The 25,313-nt window shown below is 25.6% G+C and overlaps 1 protein-coding gene across 2 annotated transcripts in view; it reads right to left on the minus strand.

Moving 5' to 3' along the window:
- The window catches only part of LOC111624512, a 215,903-nt gene that overhangs the window by 138,453 nt on the left and 52,137 nt on the right, over positions 1–25,313 (minus strand). Inside the window, exons 1-2 of one of the 2 annotated variants that reach the window (XM_023367366.1) lie at positions 6,860–6,959; positions 3,815–4,180 (exon numbers count right to left, since the gene is read on the minus strand). In XM_023367366.1, coding sequence (XP_023223134.1) covers positions 3,815–4,045 — 231 coding nt within the window. In that variant the 5' untranslated portion in view covers positions 4,046–4,180; positions 6,860–6,959. Of the gene's footprint in view, positions 1–3,814; positions 4,181–6,859; positions 6,960–25,313 lie in introns of those variants that run through there. The other variant, XM_023367367.1, reaches the window with a different exon arrangement.

Raw genomic sequence — 25,313 nt, forward strand, 5'->3', positions numbered from 1 at the left:
ATTATACAAACTATAATATACTTATATTGGAAAAAGTTCCAAGCAGACAAAAGTAAACCAAATGCATAACAAAACAAAATGAATAAAAATATTAAAATACTAAACCTATTAAAAAGTTTGAATTTAAAACTGAAAATATCTATTCTTAGATATCTTTAAACTATTATAAAATCTACTGTAACAGGCATTTATACAAAGAGCTTCTATTACTGAACAATTACATAACTAATAACCAATTATACAATATTAAAACACTCAAATTAATTGGATTTAATTGTTTGTCTTAATTTTATTCAATGCTAACATTTTTGGGCATTTTTAATTGCCATCTTCAGACTACACATAGAATAACAAAATCCTGATTGGAATGGAACACAAACTCAAGGTATATTTTATGTGTAACCTAAGACAGCCAAAAATGTTGACATTGAATAAGTTAAATTTGCTGGATTTAAAGGATTATCTAGAATGTATTGATTACATATGTTATTCTTAGACTTAGAATATCAAAATTATAATTAAAAAAAATAAATCTGAAATTTAGACATACATAAGCACTATCTTATTTATGTTTGTTAAAATTATTATAATTTATTATAGATATATATATAATCTAATCTAAAATATTTTATAATATTTATATGAAATATTATAGAATATTTTTAGGACCTAAAGAAAAGCATTATTATTTACATATAAAAACTTTCAAAACTAAACTACTGATTTCATACTTTCAACCATTTGTGTGGACATTTTTGTTGAATAAGAAAACAGCACAGATATATTTACAGTATACAATATTATAGATAATATATTCATTATAGATTAATATAATGATATACAGATAATTAATTTTTACTGTATATAATTTATATAGCAAAAAAATAAAAATATTGCTTTACAGTAAAGTCTAATGTATACTGTATATAAATGTATAAATATTTTCTCATATAAAGAGATAAGAGGATATTTATTAATTCTTACAATACAGCATAAGGTATGAATTATAAATAAAAAATTTTAAAAATAATGAATTATTATGAGTTGGATTGATTTATGACTCATCTATATATATAGTATATACAGGTAAAATTTAAATTGAATCAAGATTATAGTTTCAAATCAAGTTTACAACAGCTTAAGACTGAAAATATAGGCTATTTAATATATTAAAAAAAAACTAATTGTAATTTTGTTTAATTTTTGTATATTAATACATTAAGTGAATTTACAAAATAATGATTGTCAATAATAATTAATATACCTATATATATGAAAAAATACTTTATGATGTACTTTAACTCTTAATTCATACAGTTTCTACAATTACAATGTTATAAATTTAGCTTATATTAATCTTTAAAAAGTCCTTATTTCAAATACTTCAATATATTAATTTTTAAATGATCTGACATTAAATTTATTATAAGACCTAAAAACATTTCTAAAAGCACTATTATGGTAATTATATATAATCTATAAACCATTTTTATGACTTTCTTCTATCATCTATTAAAAAGTACAATATGTTCAATTTAGCATCATTTTAAAAGATGAATACATAATCAATATAAATTTGTTATTCATTCCTTAAAAATATTTTTTTGATTTTTTTTTTCAATAGAAGAAAATAAATTTAAACAACTTTAAAATATCAATTTATTACATTTAAAAGATTTTCAGAACTTTGTTATTCATTATTATTTTATCATAAATAATTTAATAAAGATCACAATATATTAATTTAAGAAAAAACATCTTTCATTTATTAGGATCATACTTCAAAAATCTTAAATGATTAAAAACCTATCTGATTGTGTGTGTTTGTTTATTTGTTTGTGTATGTGTGTATTATACAATATTGTTAATATTATCACATATTTTTCACTAATATTAAAATTTTGAAATATTTTAACTTGTTTTAACTTCATAAAAGAAAAAAAAAGACTTAACAAAACTATGACATGAATTTTCAAGAGTAATTCATTTTAATGTATGAATTTGGAAAAAATACATTTTATCTGTATTTGCATATCAAATTGAAGTTTAAAACAGTATAAGCATATTTTAATCTATTAAATAAATAAATCATAAAATCAGTATTAGAATTTTCAAATCTATCAACATCAATTAGTTATAGTGTTAATCATTCCCAAAATTCCAAATAAAAACAAATCTTTGAAAACCAATTTAAAGTACTTTTCCATAAGCTTTAATTCTAAACACAAAATCTGATTTATAATTAATGTTTCATTTTTTTTCTTTTTTTAATTAAATCTCATGTAAGTACTTCAAATTAAACTAAAGTTAAAATGACCAAGAAAAAGACTTAACAAAAGATATTACGTTATATTATTACAGTAGATCAAATTATTTTTCAGAAAAAATAATTATAGCTTATTGAATTTAGAAAAAATTTTTTCCATCTTTGACAATTGATACTTCATTATTCTAAAATTTCATATACATAACTATTACATACTAAACTCTAATATAAAAATGAAATGAATAAAAATTATTAAAACACCAATTTACTGATTCATAGAAACTATCATTTAAGACTATTTAATCTGATAATATAGTGGATAATATAGTGGAAAATATAAATTCTTTAGCTAATCAGAATATTTTTTTTATTAATTTTAGGATCATAGCTACATGATTCTATTCAATACTACTACCTAATCCTCAACAGAACTTATTTATTTAGCACATTAAATATAGTGTCCAAATATGTAATAGTAATACTGTATATAAACTTGTCTTGTTTAAAATAGCTTGTTTGCCCATCTGTATTAAAAGATTCAAGATATTATAATTAAAGTTATTGAAATTGCAAAAATCTGCAACAAGTAAACAATATTTCAATACAGATCTTTAGTTGAATGATGATTCTTAAAAAAAAACAGTTTTGAAATTTTAACAAATATTTATTTTTTATATTGAAAAATGTTAATTTAATTTGGTATTAGAAAAGTATTTACGATAAGCAAAAATAAATTAACTATAAAATATTCTGAATGTTACAGATAAGATATTGAAAAGTATCATCATCTTAACACATTAATTTCATTAAAAATATTGTGATCAAATTTGATAATTAATAATTGATCGAAAAGTAGATAAGATAATAAATGAAGTTATAATCAAATTATGAAATAAATTTAAATATAAGCTATAAATTAATAAAGATAGAACTATGATTTAATAATTTTTTACTTTATATAATAATTTCATCACACAGATTTTTTAATTTTTTACTATGTAAACAAACTTTTATATCAAAATGTTAACTACAATAGAAATAAATCTGTAAACAAATTATTTAGATAAATTTAATACCTATGTATTTTGAAACAAAGAAATCATGTATTTTATGTAAACAAAACATTTAATCAATCTTTAAATTATATAATGTATAAATATTGTGTTATGATTTTTGAAACAGAATATATGATAGGTCTCTATGTAAAAGTACATTTTACTACAAAGGATCATCAGATTTATATAAAAGAGATTGCACTTTTCTATATGAAATTAATGAATGAATTAAGGAATATGAAAGATATCAACGATTAAGATATTTTAAAGAAAAAATCCTATATGAGAAATCGAATTTAAGCATAGAGAAGGTAAAGAGAGCGCATCAAACCTTAGCATAATAATTCGCATTTCGACCGTTCGGATTTTCCCCCTCTACAAAGTGCACGCTATCGATTTCCTCATCTCTTTTAACAGAACTGCATTAGGACTAAATCTACAGTGGAATTTTTACTATGATAGGTGCATTAAATTTATTTTGGTTGTTTTTTACCTTTTGAGAATAGCATCTTTGGTAGCAATGTCCTTCTTGCCTCCAAGTTGGGGGAGACTCCACAACCTTTCGGAGGATGCCCTCCTTTTGCAACTTATACAATACGCTATTCACTAATTTTTTGGGCTGTCTCATCGCACGGCATAAATCAATGGTCCGAATATCTTGATTAGGGTGACTGCCAAAATATTCGACCACTTGATGTTTCAGTCCATCGGTCATAGTAGCCATCTTTAGGGGGAGGGGAGCAAAGTCTCTTTCCTCTCCTCGTCTGCTCAAAAGATGACCAGCGCCACCAATGTTCACAGATCTTCACCCAATTTCCCTCCACCAGCTTGCAATTTCCTGTCAATGCTAGTAATTTCCCTAAAAATTTTAAATCACTTTTAAATAAAATATTAAAAATAATAATAGGTATTATTAATTATGAAATTTTCTTAAATATAAAAATATAAATTTAAATTTAACTTAAATAATACATATATATTTTTAAATAATTTTTTAAAACGTAATAACTGGAGAGTTTATTAATAATTATAAAATATAAATTAAGAAGAATTACTATTTATTTTGGTTAAAAGTTTTAAAATTATTATTACTTAATTGACAGTTGTGTTCAGAAAACGTTAAAATTTCCCCGAAACGAGGGAAATATCCTCGATATATGAACATCGAATAAAACCTCTACTGTGTGACGTAATCAAGGTACGTCACTATGCGCACTTTTCCGAACATAAGCAGACGATCTCGGTGCAGTGTTTCCGATTTTTGTTGAAGTTTAATCGAAATCGATTATTTTTTATTATTATTATTAACTTTGAAAAAACACTGTGGCCATTAGGCCTTTTTCAATCGAAAACACAAGTATTTTCAATTATTAATGAAAATATTGAAAATAAACAAATATAACTATTCTCATGACATTTTATGATGCTTAGATATTGAAATTTACTTTAAATAATTGCCGAATTTGCAATGAATTTTGGTTTCTTTAAATCTTATACAAAACTAGTTTTTGTTTACTCAAATAACACGTTGACAAAATACTGTATATTTTATAAATTCCAGGATCTACTTCATAAAGATAAAAATTTTTTAAATTGCAAAATTTATTTTCTAATGAATCGTAAAAAGAAAATACAGAAATAATTTCTACGAAACTCTTAAATTAATGAGTTAACTATTTTAATGATATATAATCCTGAAAAAAAAAAACAACATGTTTTCTGAGAATTATANATGATGTTTATCAATGTAGTTAGCCTTGGGTGAGCACTTTGAGCAGCAATATGTCACAAATGAAAGATTATAAGTGATTTATTGTTGATAAAAAAAATATAATGAAAAGTACAGATAAAAAAGAAAAGTGTAATAAAAAAAGATTATTTTTTGGAAAATATAAGTTCATTTTCCAATATAATATATTGGAAAATAAACTGTCAGATAAGATATAATCAAAAAACACTTAATCTTTGATACTAATAACAAAGAGGTATTTTGAAATTTTTGAGTGCTGTTTTTTGGAATATAAAGCCAGACAGTTGCTTCATATTTTTGTAGAGTTTGGTAAATTTCAGTTAAACTATGAAAAAGTTATAACTCAGAAATTGATAGAATTGCCTATAACATTATTTGTAATACACAAAGATGGATGGACTTTAATCATTTATAGCATATAAAACTTGATGATGATTAGTTGAAAATATAGTTGGTAAAAACTGCCTTAACCAGAGCATTATAGTAGAAACATAATTCAGAAAAGATAAAAAAAATAAATGTTTGATATGTTATGTTGCATATTTATGTCTGGTTTTTCACATTAGACAATCAAACCACTGCATATGTGTTTGTGTATATATGTATATGTATATATACATATATACATATAAAAATGTAAAAATGTAAATGTAAAAATTATATATATATATATATATACATATAATTTTTACTATCTACTCTAGGCGCACAAAGAAGACCTTTTAATCGAGCCCATCGTGAACTCGGCCAGACCCACAATGGATCGGCCGAGTGGTGAGGGATTGGGTCCGATATATCAGAAATAGACCACCCCCACAAATTTCTTGGAGTTTTTCGTGATCTACATGGGACAGAGGAGACATATCGCCTCTAATATTTTTGTGCTAGCAAATTGTTTCCCTCCCAACATATTTTTATTTTATACCATACTACAGAAATTAAAAGTAAAAATCAATACTGCACACAACAAATACACCTTATTTTGTATGTGCACTGAAAACCTGACAATGCGAAATTTTTCTTACTCATTGTCGTTGGCTCGCCTCCCAGTTATACAAATCGACCAGTCCGGATTGACGGGCAGATGGCCGAATGGTAAGGTGTCAGCCTATCGCTCTGGGGATCCGGGATCGAATGTGATGGGTCGAAAAATCAGAAGAATTTTTCGGGGTAGTCCGTCCTGGATATATCGGATCCGTCCGCCATCATCCGGCCGCTTTATTGACGGCCTACCCGAACCCATAATGGGCTTGATAAAAAGACCTTAATGTCCACAGGGCGAAAAAAGTAGAAGAGAACGAAGGGAAAAAATCCATCCGGATTCATTCTCGGGTCCCTCAGAATAAAAGAAACTAAGCTGATGTCTTAACCGTCTTGGCCACCCGGCCGTCAAATCTAACATACAAAGAAGAAAGTTTGTTAGTTTGTTCTATAAACATTTCAACACGGTTTGAGCAAATGCGATGAAACTTTTCAGGAACCCTCCTCTCATCTAGAAGGAGGCCAACGACTATTTTCGGTCGAATTATAACTTCAACCCCGTCGTCAACAGCTCCTCTTTCTATCTGACCGTGGAATGGTGGCATTCGAATAGGAAAAATACTTAGCCTAATACAAAGTTACTAGCAAGCACAAAATGTGTTTTTAGGGTTTTAGAAAGTATCGAGTTTAAATACTTGTCCACTTTTTGCGAAATTTGATTGGTTGACCGATTACCATTTCATGTTCGGCTGTGAATGGTATCTATACGTTAGAAAAATTAGAAAAAATTTGGATGTCTTGAATTACCTTCTCATGCAGGCGAAGTCAACGACTATTTTCTGTTGAAAAACATCAATTTCAGTCTAACTGACCAATGAAATTCCGTCATTCTGTATCATCCGAGTATCGCGATAAACATGACAATGGCAGGCTAAAATAACCAAACTCTTAGTATATTGATAGTTTCATTTTAATGTTTATTGTTCTTACTTTTTACCCTAGCAGTGCTAGACATATCTGCTAGTTATATTGTAATTATTTTAATTTATACTATTTTTTTAAATAAGCAAACTTTATATTATCAGTTGGAATAAATCACATAATTTTTATATAATAATATTTTATATAATAAAAATGTAATAAAATTTAATACTTTAATGGTTAATTGTAATGTATAGTGTAATAATTAATTTTTTCAGTTTTTCTAAAACTATTAAAAATATTAGCAAATATCCTAATGATTTTCTTTTGTAAAATTAGTTTTTAATCTAAGTTTATCTAACTTTTACTATATTATAATTATTTTTAATTCTTAGTATTTTTTAAATAGGTGAAATTTATGATATAAGAAGCAATAAATTACATAGAAAAATATAGATCCAAATGATAAATGCTATTCAGTTTGTATTTATCACATTCATACCGATAATATTCATTTTGTTTCGTTAAATGTCTCTCGTTTCATATTGAATGGATTCCCAAAATCAATTTTTTAAATAAGCAGATACGCAGAAGTGGAAGGATAAAATGTCACAAGGCTTTCTAAGATCTGAAAGAATATATAAAATTTCTTTGAAAATTGCAATGATTTATATATTATTATTATATTCTGATATTAATTAAGCATTCCTGTTAAAAATTAATGTAATCAGGAAATAATTTGTTCTACGGAGAACTTAGTATTTAAAAAATGGAAATTCAGGCCTACTGACATTTTAAGACGTTTAGGAAGTAATAAATCTACACTAAGTTTGTTTGGTAGTCTACCTTTCTCCTCGTTTTCTGTAGATTTCTTTATTGCTTTGAGCACTATTTATTTTAAAATACTTCGGAGACCTTTGAAATAACTTTAATTCTAAGATAATAAGGAAAATTCGGAAGGATTTATGATACGAGTCTGTGGTTAAGCCTGTATTTCACATTGCTCTAAGTCTAGAAGAGATGAAAACTGATTTTTATTTCCTTTTTACTCCTAATGAGGAGACACTACCTTAAAAGTTTATAAATAGAAAAGTTTATAAATATGCAAAAATATATATTTTTTGTTATTTTATTTATATTTATTTTTATAATAGTCATGTTATATTTAATCTAATAACTTTCAAGTATGCTTTACAAAAATATGGAATATTTGAATATGCATGTTATATGTATGTGTATATATATATATCCTATATAATATAGCGAAAATATAGACTTTATAGTGTTCTACAAATAAATTTTGCACCGGAACTTATGGCATTCTTGCTCTGCCACTGCCATGAGGCTACAACTCATATCACGAGACAATAACCTAGCTACGCGGAAAATTACATATAGGGCTACATAAAGTTTATATTTTTATTAAGTTTATTAATAAAGCGAGCCCTGAGAGGCCGATCCACATGCATTACACTGTCTGCTGCTAGTTAGATTTTCCATCGGCTATATCTTAGGGCTTCACGCTTTTAAATTTATTACTTTACGGCAGAGGTAGAAGGGCTTCCAATAAGAAGCCCCTCTTTCTACCTCTGCCGTATAGTACAAAGCCATATAGGGCTTATGATCACAATAAGTCTAAACTTGACTTTGATAGCATTTATTTAAAAAAAACTAAAAGGATATACAATACATTAGATTAATTAGTAATATTAATAAGAAAATACTTTATAAACTTGCAAAACAATTAAACTAATACATCAGGAGATATATTTGATTCTTATTAAAATAATTAAAAAATAAAATTATTTATTACTTAAATAAATAAAAATATTGCTATCACTAGTAGTTTAACATTTTCTAAGACACAATATAAAAATAAAAATGTACTGATAAGATACTAAACTAAGTAACTAAATTATTTATTAAAAAGAATTTTTAGAAGAGAAAAATGAAAAAAATTGAAAACTCTTAGAGCAGTTTCCTCGATTTTTTATTTTTATTTATTTATTTTTTCCAACACGACTAATTTGAATATCATAAAACATAAGACGATTCGCCTGAAAAAAAAAAAAAAAAAAAAAAAAATAANGAATGGCATTTAAGAATAAAGGCCAGTCTACATGTAACTTTTTATTGTCAATCTTGCATGATCAATTAAGACTGATGCAAAACATATGGCCATGCTTTCACTTTATCTTTTCCACAGATATCATGGATAGAGAATTATTGTTAACAATTATTTCATTGTGTGTGCTAAAGTTGGAAAAAAAAAAAAAAAAAAAAAACATTTTGAAGACATAATGAGAAAACTCTCACGTAAATAAAAAGTTGTTGCGATTCGCATCATATTCTAAATAGATTTGAAAACAATTTATTGTTTTGTTAGTAACACAAAGCAATTAATGATAACAGAACATAAATTATGCATAACGAAAACAGCAAGTAAAATTATACATTAGAATAAACTTGTTAAAACCTTTATGATATAGGCTTATACAGTAGAATCCGCTTATTGTAATTATCGATATTGTTCTCAGTCGTTTAGCATTATCAGAATTAGCATGTCCCAAAACAAGTTAATAATAATATTTATTACTGTATATTAGCAAAATAATAGTTACAATGAATAAAACTTCAATATATATATATATTTATATATATTGAAGTTTATAAAATACATTATAAAATATAAATATAAATTTAAAATATATATATAATTGTTTGAACATGTCCTTTTAATATCAGAGTCGATAAAATCATAATTTGCACATTAACTATAGTCTTATTTATTTACCACGTTTAATGTTTACAGTCAGTTATTATTATCAGTAAAGACGAGTCTCAAAATGATTGCATTATGTGGATTCTATTGAATTTTGCTCAATTAATAAGTGGATAAGTATCAATTTAAATATAATAAAAATCTTGATATCCCTCAATTGATAAAGAATCAATTCTGGGTTTCAAATCAATTTTCATGTTAGATATAGCCTACTCGTATAATAGACAATTTCACAATATTCTGTTTCACTTTTGTGTGACATTGAGTAAATATCACACTTTTACGTTTACATATTAAATACATAAACATAAAAGTGTGCCACTTAGAATACGTAATTTCAGCAATATATACTTCCATGTTCAATAGCGTTAATTACTAATTTGTTATGAAAATACATTATGAAAAACATTATAATTATTTAATATGTATATTTTTGTTAATTAACGCTGAGTAATATTTTACAATTAATAATTTATAATACTGTATTATTTTAGAAAAATAATTATACTTTGTACATACAACATACACAATTTTTAGGACTGAAAAAGTTAAATGAAGGTTGGGTCATTAAAACTGTAGGATCACATTCCTCTCTAAAAATCATATCCTGGACCTACGCAACTGGAGTTTCGGGGATGCCGTCGACAAGGGGGATATTCTAATTAAGTTATTGATTTGAATTATGAAATGACAAAAAATGAAACAAATACTACGTTAATAAAGAAGGATTGAGAATTCCAACGGTCCAAATGTTAACGCTTGCGTTATATATTTAGACTGTTTGGATTATAGTGTTGCACAATCAAATGATGAGTATCTCGTCCGGGAAGAAATAAACTTGTACGGACTAATATATAAGAACGTCCATACCATCCAAACTCAATTCGAAGGAGTTTAGATGGTGATCAAAAAATAGGATTTCATGGTATATTCGCACTAAAGGTGCACAAAAATAGAACTCGCACTCAGACGCGAGATACCCTAGCGACGGTGTTGGTCATAACAATATTTGAATAAACACATCTTTTGTCACTTGTCAAAAGAAATTTTAACTTTCTAGTTATCCTAAATTTTACATAAAAGACTAAATTTGATGCCTCTGTATATCAGGACCCTGGCCAAGTGTCTTGCTGGAAACTCCTTTATCTGTGGCTTATATAAATATAAAAGCACACAATTTATAAATTTTGAAACTTGTATTTGTCCATCACAAAAGATTTTTTAAGTGATTCATTATTAAAGTAAGAGATTCGTTCAACCAGAAATAAATATTTCACCAAGAAGAATGTTTTTATTGTACTGTAGACCTTTGTTATATCACGCTTGTCGAGAGACAAAGCAAAAGCGAGATATATCCGGCTACGCGATGTAACCGAGTACTAAAAATTCTGGGCTTTTACTAAACAGATTATGCATATAAAATCTCTATCCTCTATTTTTTCATCCCAAGTGTTTCTGATATAAAATAAGCTTAGTTTTTCAATATTGAATTTTATTCGTGGTTATTAATTGACGTTTACGTAAACATCGATACTACGAACGCCCATTTAGCATTATTGTTTCTTTAATAAGGATATTTAAATACAAATACTGTTGATACAAAAACAAAATATCATTTGGAGATTTTATTGTACAGTACTATACTTCACAATAAATCTCTTATTAAAAATTCGTGTAATTTATATTTTTCAATAGAAATTATAAATACAGTAATTGAAAATTTAAAAATAAATATTGAACATATAATAGGACATCAAAACTTATAAAATTACAGAGTAAAAATTCTCTAAAAGCAAAATAAAGTTAGTACTGCATAAAAATTTTAGAACTTTCCTTTCAGAAATAAAGAAATTTTTTCTTATACATTACGCGGTGAATTCGAAATTTCACACCGTTATGTGAATTGACGGTATGGTGTCAATTCACATAACGGTGTGAAATTTCGAATTCATTGTTTGTTTGTTTTGTTAAGTTACGGCAACGCAACACTTGGGCGATCTGCATAGGAGTATGCTTTCCTAGGGGCATGTCTTTTTAAGGGTAACTGGCCCCTATTCAGGCGTTACAGACGGGGAGAAAACCCGGAAAACTCCACGTGGCCAGCCCCTTCCTAAAGAGGAGTGATCCTATACATCAAACTCCCAGTGTTCATGGAACGGAGCCGCTTGAGCACTGGTGGTCCCATCGAATTCACAGAAACTTGTAAATGAGGAGACAGTACTTAAAACCAATAAACAACTTTTAATATCGAAAGGAAACATAAATAATAATTAATCTGTCCATTTGTTTTGCTTATTTAGATCTTGGGAAATTTATTGTTTCGCCTGAAGTGGTAGTTTCAAGGACAGTGGTAGGAATAAAATACCGTATTTCGTTGCAAAAATAAATTCAATGGCAATTGATAATTTACAATTTATTGACTCAAGTGCTTTTAAAATTTGGGGATTAAAAAAAACGCGATATATCCGAATCCGCGATACAACGAAGCACGATATAGCGAAGGGCTACTCTATTTAAAATTATATTTGTTCATTACAATAATGAAAATTCGCGTCATGTTTTAATATCAAAATGCAAAAAGGAAGACTATTTTTAAATTTGTTCTCAGTTTAAAATAAATGTTATGTAAATTATTTTTTCGAATTAATCGTACTGATTAAATACAAAGCCGACAAGAAAGCCATATATTATGATAAATTAATATAAGAGAAAGAAACATAAAAGCAAGGCTGTATCCAGGGACCTGATCCAAGGCTGTATCCCTGGAGTCTCCTGACTCCAGGGATACAGCGTTGGATCAGGGGATCCCTATACAGGGGTCAAGAGACCAGTATAGATTCCAAGTCAGAATCTGTACAATAAAATTTTAATTATGAAATCTAGGAAATCTATTTACGTAATTTTAAAATGCACAGATGAAGAAAAAGAAATGTAATAACCGAGAGCATTACGTCAAAAAAAATATCAGATGAGTCTTGAGGCTCTAGTCCTAGGGCCCGTGATTACACTCCACAATCCTGATTTAATAGTCACATGTCTTAAGATTAAGTGGTTAAGATTTATGAAGAGTATAGAAAAAAAAAAATACGAAAATGTTCTTATTACATCAGAAAAAGTAATCAATATTTTTTCAAAATTTATTTATTATAAGAAAATATTATTGAAAATATTTAATTTGTAGTAAAAGTTAAATTATTTTGTGTTTTTTCTTATTTTAAATCTGCGATCTTTTAAGGATAGTTTCCTAGGAGTCCTTTCATCGTGTCATATGTGAGCGAAGAAAGCGTGCGATAAAATTGATGGAGAAATATAAATGTTAATAGTAATAATAATATATTGTTTTTTAATAAAATATATTTTATATTACTCGCAATTCAGTTTAAACAGATGTATGTATGTATATATAAATTCTAAATTTTTTCAATAAGATCAAGTTTCAAATTTATCTTAATAGTTTTACTTGAGATGGATTTTATCTCCATCTCAGTTGGGGGCAAGAACTTCAAATTTTACATTCTCCAACTTACTATTTTTATCTAGAATACGCTAAGAAAACGTTAAGCGTAAACATTGTATAGAATTTAGTATCTATATACTGTATTATATTATTTACAAATGGCTCCGTTTATCTTTCTTACAGTAACACAAATCTCTATTCAGGAATTTTTATTCTGTAAATTAAAAGTCGAGAACTACAGTATAATATGTATTGTTTCATAATTACCTACATTTTAGTTTTTCATTTTGACATAAATCCAAGAATATTATATCGATTTAAAGAAAATCTAGTTCATGCGCTAAATTATCAAGATGTATAGTGAAGAATCTTATTTGCTTGTTATCAAGATATGCTATATATGTGTCACACATCTTAATGGTTTCGTTTTATACAAAAAAGCTTTTTTTTAACATTTTCCAAAATATCTCTAAAAATAAATTAGAATTACGTAGAACTTTATTTATAAAAGAATTATGAATTAAAAAATGGCACTTATTTGAATTATTTGCTTTTAATTACTGCCATTTTTTTGTAAGTTGAACTCTTTTCTTAATACTGAAGATTCGCTGCATTAACTAATAACAAATTCGATAATTTTTTTTATGAAAAATGTCTATTATTATTCAAATTTTAATCAAATGCAGTATTTTAAATGGCAAATTTTAAAATTCTTCACATCAGTATTCGTCAACCAGAATCGGTCTTGCATATAACTTGTATATGACTTACATTTTATTTTTCCGGCTCTATTTGTTGGGGGAAGAATCTCATATGTTACAATTTAGGAACTCAACAAGTATAAATTCAGACCACTGCCAGCTACTAATTTTTTTTTTAACATAATAAAGATGTTATATTGACATCGAATGTTATTAACATCTATCAAATGGCTGGAAGAATAGCTAATTTATTGGCTATATCCATTCGATTTTACGATGTAATATTGTTTTTCCTATCGCTTATTCGCATATAACTTATTTGGGTGAAGTCTTATAAGAGATCATACTCTATAAAACAAAATAAAACACTTTGGTTTTATTTTAGTTTAAATGCAGATTTATTATTTTCAATAAACATAGAATTAATTTAGCAATTAGTAATGAAATATCGGTATATTAAGACACTTTTAAATAATAAATCGAATGAGAAACATTAAAATTTTTAGCGATAATCCGGTATAAACACGAAATTTATTGAACAATATATGTCTTCAAAGCAATTTCATTTATTTAATAATATATTTATGTTTATATGCTATCGAGCAGACCAAATATAAGTTAGATCTAAAATTTTATGTTGAATTAATTATTATATTGAGTTAAGTTTACTCATATGTTTAACTAAAACAATCTTTGAAGTCAGTAAAACTACGATTTAGACTTAAGTTTATAGCCAGAAAATTATTTATAAACATTATAATCGATGACCTCGAATTTTACATTATTAATACTGCCCATATTAAATAGATGTTGAAAATAGTATCCTATAACCTTAATTAAATTTTGCAATGAGAATTAAGTTTTAAGCTTAATAAATATTTAAAGATAATTAATTCATTAAATTCACTAAATTTTAATCTTATCGTGATTATGAGGACTAGCTTATTGTTTTAAATCAAGAATATTTTAATAGAGAAAAGTTATGCATATTTTCTCTAGTTCTTCACTTAAGTCTCTACATTTATTCAATAATGAGAAAGCTATGATCCTAAATAGATCAAAACTACCAAACTGATTTATTCGATTTATTTTTACAATTAAAGAAACTAGTTTAACAAACGGTTTTTAATGTATTAAAACAATTTCCTAATCAATAGATCAAGACTTATGAATTCGAATAATTTATAAAATATTTAAAATATTACTTATATCTGGACCTAAGAGAAGTAAAATGGGTCCTCCGAAAGCCATAAAATAGATGAATAAAACAAAAAATGAAAACGTTTTACTGTTTTGCAAGAAACTCTGATCTATAGGCTATCACTATTAAATCATTTTTTTTTTTTTTACATAAAAGTTTAAATTTGAAACCTGTCTGTGGCAGAGATCCTAACCAAGTGACCCTACTGATTTCCCTCTATCTGGACTGACTATATCAAATTATTACAAGAAATATCTAAGTTTGATTCTCTATCAAATGTGTTTTTCCATCCCGTTCATATTTCCTAAGAATAAATTCGTTTTAGTCATCGAATGTGAGGAAAGAATATTAACAACAAGATTCTAGAGTTTAAACTTATCTTCTATAAGAAATGCTCGTGGATTTCGGAATTAGAAACTTGGATTATGTTATTATTTTATTTTATATTTTTTATAAGTTTAGTTATATTACCGTTAGGTATGAACAAAACTTAACGATTATTCAAGTTTTGTTCTTATCTAACAGCACGTAACTTAAAACTTGTAGATTGTTCTTTTATTTTATTTGGTTTTTACAAAGTTTAATGTAATAATAGAAATTTATACATATATAAATTATTTGAAATAAAAATATATATATCATTTCATTATTATTATTAGGTTGCAATTTGAAAAAAATTGTAGACCTATAAATTCCCACTGTCGTCCGTTCATCCGTCTGTCATTCCTTAATCTCGAGAACGGAGTTAGATAAATGAAAGGTGAATCCAGACATGGAAACCATAAGGGCAGGAGGCTCCAATTAACTATATACAAACTTCCGATGCAAACCAGAAGTCACGTTATTTCAATTCAAAACTTCCCCTGAAAGGAGTTAAAAGAATTGTACGACTCTATTGTAACAAGAAAAGTATGATGTACAGGAGCAAGACTCTACTAATTTGAGGTGGAGAGCATATATTTTAAATTAAATAAATTAAAAATATGATTAAAAATTGCAGCCCGGCATTGTGACGATGTCACAATAAATAATTGCTCGTTTTACATTTTCACGTAAGTATATTGCATTTTCGTATTTACGTAAATATATTGCATTTTCAAAATAAATATATGTACAGTACGTTTTCTTGTAATTGTTTACAAATTTTTAATCATTTTATTATTTTTTCCTTATTAAAACTTTTCTTTTAATTCTTCAATACAAAATATTAAAAACTTTAACTGCTTAATATTAATTTATTCTTATTATAAATTCATGTAATTTGTTTAATTTTTTTCAACTTGCCATTTTTATATAATTTTTAAGAGATAATTCTGATATTTTATTACATATAGTTTTTTCCTTATTTATTAATATATTAAATTAAGATGAAATATAAAAGTTGATTTCAACCTTTTTTTTAAGTCTCAGCCAATATAACTTTTAAAAATGTCAAAAAATAAAATAAAGACGAAAATGATTGAATTTATAAATGAAAAAAGAAGATGAATTGGAAAAAAAAACAAAGTTTAAAATAATATTTTATCCCGTTTTCTTGCGAAAAAAATATCAGTAAGTTGATTATTTGAACAGAACTTTTTTTACTCAGAATCAATTTTTTAAGTAACAATAAAAAATTTTTTAAAATAGAGCCATATTTTATTTAACTATTTTATATTTATTTTTTATACGTTTTTATGTTATTTGTACTCAGTCCAGGGCCTTTCAGAGGTCGTCAGAGGTCAAGCCATTTAACTTTTTGAAGTGCTAATACATTTAAAAGTATAGACCTACATCATTAAAAATTGTGTTGTATTTTTAAATGGCAATTTAAGAAATAATGAACATTTTTTCCCTTAATATATAAGATATTCAATAGAATGAATAATTTGTAACAAATGTTTTAGAAGTCCTCCCATATTTAATTCAGTCCTCATCGAGCCAACTGTTCTGTTAGTCCTCTTATAATAAGGCTTACTCAAATCTAGATAAAGGAAATTCTAGCAGGACCATTTGATTCGGGCCCCAACTATAGAAGGTCCTTTAATCCTTTATTAAAAAATAAAAAAAAAACATGATACAAAAGTGATATAAATTAAAGTTTTTTGGAAAGTGATGAAAAATGTATTTTTATTTTTTATTAATTTTATTCATATATATTTATATCTTTCGGAGGGAGTGGGGTCCCATATTTGTGACTATCCGGAATCCATTTCATGAGTCTCTGGCGATGTTTGAACTTCCTCTCTTTATAAATTCAATGGTTTAACAGATATGTTAATTACACTATGCTTTTAAATTGCTTTACTACGTGATTATAATAGTTAAAGTCATTAAAATCAGAAAAAGTAAGTGAAATAATTTAAAAAAACTTATTCTACAGAATTAACATTGAATTCTAATTAAAACCTAAAAAACATGTTATTAAAAAACGATAATTATACCAAAAAAACATTCAAACAGAATCTAACTATAATAATTTCTAAAAGCATTATTCAAAAAACGTTGAACTTTCGATAATTTTAATCTAAATTTTGATAAAATTTATGGAAGCAAAAACGAGTTATAACATAAACTACTAAAATCAACTTTAGAGATAAGCTTTTACCTTATAAAATTCAAAGTAGAGCCTTTATCAATGACCTTGACTAAAAGAAACAAGTTATTTTTTGTGATATTTTGTATTTAATTAATCCAAATAATCCGGATTTATTCAACAGGATGTAAAAAGTATGGCTTAAAAAGAAAAATTCTGCTGGAAAAAACATTTCCACTATTTTTCTTTGATTAGTTTTATTTATTTATTTATTTTCGCTATTATAAAAATTTATAGTAAAAAACTTCATTTGGAGTTATACTTCGTTGATTGGGTTGCAATTTGAAAAAAAAAAAAAAAAATATAGACTTATAAAAGCCCACTTTGTCTGTCTGTCTTTCTTTAATCTTGAGAATAGTGTTAGATAGATGAAAGTCAAGACAGATATGAAAAGTTTAGGGGCGTGAGGTCCTGATTAACTATATAAAACCTTCCGATCTAGACCAGAAGTTAGGTGAATTTAATTCAAAAATTTTCCTTGAATGGAGTTACATAGATGACCAGCATGACTTTGTTGTTATCAGCAATAGTATGATGTACAGGAAAAATGCACTACAAATTTGAGATAGCTAGCATATATTTTAAATTGAATAAATTAAGAATATGATTAAAAATTTCGGCCCAGTAATGTGACAATGCCACAATAAATAATTGCTCGTATTCCAATATTAATTTCAACGTTTTCAGTAAGAAACTTGCATTATTGGAAATGTTATAAACTTACATTTGAGTACTGTATTAACAGTGTAGCATTCAAAATATGAAGGTTTTTTATTGCTTTTGCTGAAAATGTTAGAAAAATTTACACTATAACATTGACAAATTAGGATTTCAATAATAAGTTTCTTTATCGTAAATTTTTATCATAACAACAAAAAATATAAAAAGTAATCAAAGAATTAGCGAGAATTAAATATGAAATCTGTCACCAATGTGTAAAAATACAAAGAAATAATTTTAATATAATTGTGAAATCTCTAACTAAGGTTTTATACTGTTTGAAAAAGTTTAGGTAAATAGTAAATGGAAAATTCCCCATTAAATTTTTAATAAAATAAATTTACAGAATTTTGCATTAAATTCTCTAGAGAAATTAATAAAATAAATTAAATTAAATAAAAGTAATAAGATGAGAAATATTTTATTCTCCGCCTTTATAATGAGGTTATTCATCTTTCGTTGAGTTACAAGTAAAGTTAGATAAAGAAATCTTGATTTAGATTAAAAGAAGTTAAAGGTTATTTAAATATAGGCTACATAAATGATTTCTTTCATTCTGTTAGGTATTTTTGATAAAATTCAATTGAGATAATTTGTTTTGTGACGGAAAACGGAGGGTTTTAGGTAGTGAATAAATAGTATTTTTAATATATATTATGTATATTAAATGTTTGAAAAATAGTGATGCTTCATATATTAGTTATGAAAAAATTGATAGAAAGTTAAAAGTGTTCATAAAATGTGCATGTTTAACGTTTCTTTGAAATGTGGTTCTATAGAGAAGTAAAAATACGAAATAACTTAAAACCTTTTAACTGCATTAACAATTCGAGTTTATATCGCTCCAAAAAACGAACCAAATAACTTATATGGAGTGCAGAAGAGCCATTTGATTCTCATAATTTAGTCTTTAATATAGGCCTATATATTAAAAAATACAATGTGAAAATGATATATTTTATTTTGAAAAATTATGAAAATCTGATTTTATTTGTTTCATTGATTTTTATTTACATACTTTTTGGTTTTCAGAGATGCTCAGCCATTTGTGATAACGCAGGTCCTATTTTACCTCGCTCAAACCCTATGTAAATATAATTATGATTTATTTATTATAGCAAAATTTAAAAAAATAGGGCTTGAATAAGAAATGTAGTGTTACTGGAAAATTTTATATCTTAACATTTTTATCAGTTATTATGCTTATATAAAAATAATTTTAGGAGATTTATCATTAATCACTAGACAAAATATATATTAATACTTTTGACATTATGAAATATGCAGTAGATTATCAAATTATGTAAACATTACAGGGACTTAGCATTTTAAGCGTTTCTCATGTTCTCTCTTAAAAAGCTTTTATTAAAATTTTTATACATTAGAGAAATTGTTCTTATTCAGAAAGTCTTAAATAATATAAAATACATGTTTCTGACGATATAAATAATTTATAAATTTAACAATTTTTAAATAAAAAATTTTCAGTGGTTTAGTTTATACTCACGACGACTTCATACAAACCTTCATATACATTTTTTTTAGACTTATATAATATATTATATATTAGTGTATATTAGACTTCATATAAGAATAAAACAAAAGTTAAAATTATTTCTTAGTTGAAGGATATTTTTACATTAGATAAAATTTTAACTTTGTAACTATAATCGTTTATCATAACTTTTTACACTTACATTTACATTTTACACATACACTTACTTTTACATTTTTTTACACTTAATAATAATATTAATCTTATTATTAAGTGATAATAATAAGTTTTTATTATCACTTAATTGCTAATTTTTCCAAAAATAGTAAAAGNTTATGTAAAAAGAAAAATGTAAGTTTATTTTCTTATATTATTTCAATTTATTAAATAATGAAAAATTGTTTTTATTTATTTTATCGAACCTACTTACTGTATATACTTTTATAGCTTTCGGAGAGACACATTCGTGAATGACATAAGTCCCATGTCAATTTTCTCAGCTTCTATATATATAGCTATATAGTTATATATATTATATATATGTATATATCAATATATATAATAATTATAACATATAAAAATTATTATATATTTTTTTAAGTTGTATTAATGTAAATGTTATTTCACAGCCAAACTTATCAGTGTTTCTCAATCTTTTCTTAAAAATTGCCAATTGTTTTTCCTAATTGGTCTCAGACAAAATTTAAAAGAACAATACATTTTATACTTATTATTATTTTTCACAATATTTTAAATTAAGTAGGCCTATTTCTTTAATTATTTGTTGGAATATAACGAATAAGTAAAGGAATACTTACTTCCTTAATATTATATATTCCATTCGTTATATATTCCCATGACCTTTCAACCGATAGTACAGTATCACAGTATTTACATTCCTCGTTGGGCTAATTCCCAACATTTTTTTTTACACCCAAACTAATCTTTGCCCCAAAAAAGCTATTTCATCTCATGGAACAATATCGCCCTCATTGAGAAACTGCGTTATATTGATAATCGTAATACAGTTTTATTTTTATTTATTGATGCCTAAAAATGATAAAAGTTTTATTATAAGTTTTACTGCGAAAATATATGAAAATCTTTAAATAGGTCTTTAGTCCATACATATGTTATTGAATTATAAATTTATGTTATATTTATGATTTTTTATATTAGGGTCAATAAAATTGAATACAATATAATATTTATTTGCACTTCGTGCTAAGTAATAAATACTTTCTATTAAAATTTTATAAATTTACAATAATAATCTTTAAAAGTCATTATTTTGTGTAAGGCTGTTGTATTGTATATGTTAGACTCAAAAATCGAAACCTCTCAATAAGTGGATATAACACGTTGTGGCTTTACAGAAACAGCCACGACAAGAAAATTCGCATTCTAGCTCATATAAACAATTAGAACACATTTTAGTATTTTAAAAACTGCCTTAATGCAAAATTTTTGTCGTGATTGTTAAAAAAATCACGGTTCTTTATAACAGCCAAGACGAGATATTTCTTATGTGGATCTCTCTGTAAAGCCATAACGCATTGCGGTCCTTTTTTCTGCTTTTTGATCGTTTTCGATCTCTGAATCTAACATAGATAATTTTTCTTCAGTTTATAAAAAAAATTTGAAACATTTTTTTCAATTAATAAATAAACAAAATAAAATAAACTTTTTTAAAAAACAGATAAAATCGAGATCCATATTGGAATTTTGTTATTATTTGTATATTTGTGTAAAATATTAAAAGCAAGAAAAAATTAATTTATACCATATGCCATATAATTCATACATATTAATGTATAAATTAACAGAGATTTGTATATTAGTGCGTAGTATATACAGGTAACCTCCGTATAACACGGGAGTTACGTTCCAAAAAATTGCCGTGTTATGCGAATCCGTGTTTTGCGAAACAAGGAACTAGTACGAAAAGGAGGGTTAGGTTCCAAAAATTAAAAAACATGCTATTATATTTTCATAATGAAGATAAATATCTTTATTAAAATTTTCTTAAGTGATACATATTAATATAAATTAAACAATGTTTTCTTCGTCATCACTAAAAGCACTATTAACCGAGAGCGTTTTCTTTTTGGTAGGTTATCCTTATTCTCTGAGCATTTTTCTGCATTATATTCAGATCCATGCTCTACCTTTTGCAAAAAGTATGTAATTTTAGATTGCTTGCTTCTAGTTAAAAGATCTTTATAAATTTCCNTTTTGAGGATCTTTGTGTCTGAAACATGAAATAAATAGTTCTGATGGCAATATTTCTCTCTAGACCTTTGTATTATAGTATAGAGATATATTTGCTGTATTTATATTTCTGTTAGCTTTATATAAAATATAAATATAACATAGAAAATTTAACGTTATTGTAGAAGAATAAAATACAAATTGCAGAAAAATCGATTTGTTGATTTAAATTTTAAAAATATAACATTTATTTCTAGAATAGTGATAATATTGAAAATTATTAAATTGGTCGTTAATGTTAATAATTTTTAACATTTGTGTATATAAATAAGTATTTTTAAAAATCAATATAAATTTTTAAAGAATTTAATTTAAATTAAGTTTTTCAGAATTTTAATATTTATTGCGCAAAGAGAAAACTTATAGTTGTTGTTATTATTATTATTTATTGATTTATTTTAGAATTCAAACGTTTGAAAAAATTAATTTTGATAAATCAAGGATCAAAGATTATAAATATCACGTTTTTATTCAAAATAAATTTAATCGAATTGAATTAGTTTAATATTCTTTTATAAAATGAAAATACTTACACGCTAATTGAAATATTACATCTTTTGATTTATATAACTGTAAGAATAAAAATTATTAATAAAATTTACTATTTATTCATCCAAATGATTTCCTTTCTCTGTACTTGATATTACGTAAAAGATAATAATAAGCAAACTGTAATATCGACAAATCACGTAAAGAGCCTTAGGTTATTCACGCTTAGTTAACCAATCATTTGAATATTTATAAGTTCATTTTTGAGTTTTGAAATCTTTCATCGTTTAGTCTATTAAATAAAATTTATTGTTTATTGGCATTATTTTTAAATTTTATATCTAATAAACTGTATCAAACTGTATTCTAATAGTAGGATATAAATAGATTCAAATTAAATTTATCTAATAATGATTTTAAGAATAAGAAATCTAAGATTTTTCCCACGGTTTTGTGCTTTTAGGGGCCTCAGACTTACACGAACATATCGATTAAGAATTATCGTAGATTTGCAATTTCCGAAAGCAATATGCAGGCCTACACTCACACTTCGTTTCATTGGCATAAAGTTACACACTTAAATGGAATTATTCGATTACTAAAAATCTAGGTATACAGACGTCTCAGAATGTATGAAAATGATTATAGTTATGGTCTAATCAATGCCAGCACAGTGCCTTAAAATCGTTACCCAATACCCTATAAAAAGCTCTCAGAGGCTCACTGTGTTCAGAATTTTTAGCAGTGGCGTGCCGTCATTGGAAGCGGTGGATGCGCCGCTTCCCTTGTATTTTATAAAAAATAAATACACATTAATTTTAATTATATGAAAATAATCTCACAATATTTTATTATAACCGCATTTTATATCTTATTACAAATTTCTATACTACCTTATATCTGGACCTAAGAGAGGTAAAATGGGTCCTCCGAAAGCCATAAAATAGATGAATAAAACAAAAAATGAAAACGTTTTACTGTTTTGCAAGAAACTCTGATCTATAGGCTATCACTATTAAATCATTTTTTTTTTTTTTACATAAAAGTTTAAATTTGAAACCTGTCTGTGGCNTACGAGTAGTTCGAAGTACGAGGTATCACAGTAAATAAAACCAATACAAAAAATAAAAACACTGTTTTTGCCACTTAAAAAATAAAATTCAATTCATATCACTTTCATATCTTGTACATAAAAAATTGAATTTTGAGGATCTTTGTGTCTGAAACATGAAATAAATAGTTCTGATGGCAATATTTCTCTCTAGACCTTTGTATTATAGTATAGAGATATATTTGCTGTATTTATATTTCTGTTAGCTTTATATAAAATATAAATATAACATAGAAAATTTAACATTATTGTAGAAGAATAAAATACAAATTGCAGAAAAATTGATTTGTTGATTTAAATTTTAAAAATATAACATTTATTTCTAGAATAGTGATAATATTGAAAATTATTAAATTGGTCGTTAATGTTAATAATTTTTAACATTTGTGTATATAAATAAGTATTTTTAAAAATCAATATAAATTTTTAAAGAATTTAATTTAAATTAAGTTTTTCAGAATTTTAATATTTATTGCGCAAAGAGAAAACTTATAGTTGTTGTTATTATTATTATTTATTGATTTATTTTAGAATTCAAACGTTTGAAAAAATTAATTTTGATAAATCAAGGATCAAAGATTATAAATATCACGTTTTTATTCAAAATAAATTTAATCGAATTGAATTAGTTTAATATTCTTTTATAAAATGAAAATACTTACACGCTAATTGAAATATTACATCTTTTGATTTATATAACTGTAAGAATAAAAATTATTAATAAAATTTACTATTTATTCATCCAAATGATTTCCTTTCTCTGTACTTGATATTACGTAAAAGATAATAATAAGCAAACTGTAATATCGACAAATCACGTAAAGAGCCTTAGGTTATTCACGCTTAGTTAACCAATCATTTGAATATTTATAAGTTCATTTTTGAGTTTTGAAATCTTTCATCGTTTAGTCTATTAAATAAAATTTATTGTTTATTGGCACTATTTTTAAATTTTATATCTAATAAACTGTATCAAACTGTATTCTAATAGTAGGATATAAATAGATTCAAATTAAATTTATCTAATAATGATTTTAAGAATAAGAAATCTAAGATTTTTCCCACGGTTTTGTGCTTTTAGGGGCCTCAGACTTACACGAACATATCGATTAAGAATTATCGTAGATTTGCAATTTCCGAAAGCAATATGCAGGCCTACACTCACACTTCGTTTCATTGGCATAAAGTTACACACTTAAATGGAATTATTCGATTACTAAAAATCTAGGTATACAGACGTCTCAGAATGTATGAAAATGATTATAGTTATGGTCTAATCAATGCCAGCACAGTGCCTTAAAATCGTTACCCAATACCCTATAAAAAGCTCTCAGAGGCTCACTGTGTTCAGAATTTTTAGCAGTGGCGTGCCGTCATTGGAAGCGGTGGATGCGCCGCTTCCCTTGTATTTTATAAAAAATAAATACACATTAATTTTAATTATATGAAAATAATCTCACAATATTTTATTATAACCTCATTATGTATCTTATTACAAATTTCTATACTACACGTGAAAAAAAAATAAGATTGCTATT

Source organism: Centruroides sculpturatus, unplaced genomic scaffold (assembly GCF_000671375.1).
Source record: "Centruroides sculpturatus isolate CEXI.00-Female unplaced genomic scaffold, Cexi_2.0 scaffold256, whole genome shotgun sequence".
In the NCBI taxonomy this organism is placed as follows: Eukaryota; Metazoa; Arthropoda; class Arachnida; order Scorpiones; family Buthidae; genus Centruroides; species Centruroides sculpturatus.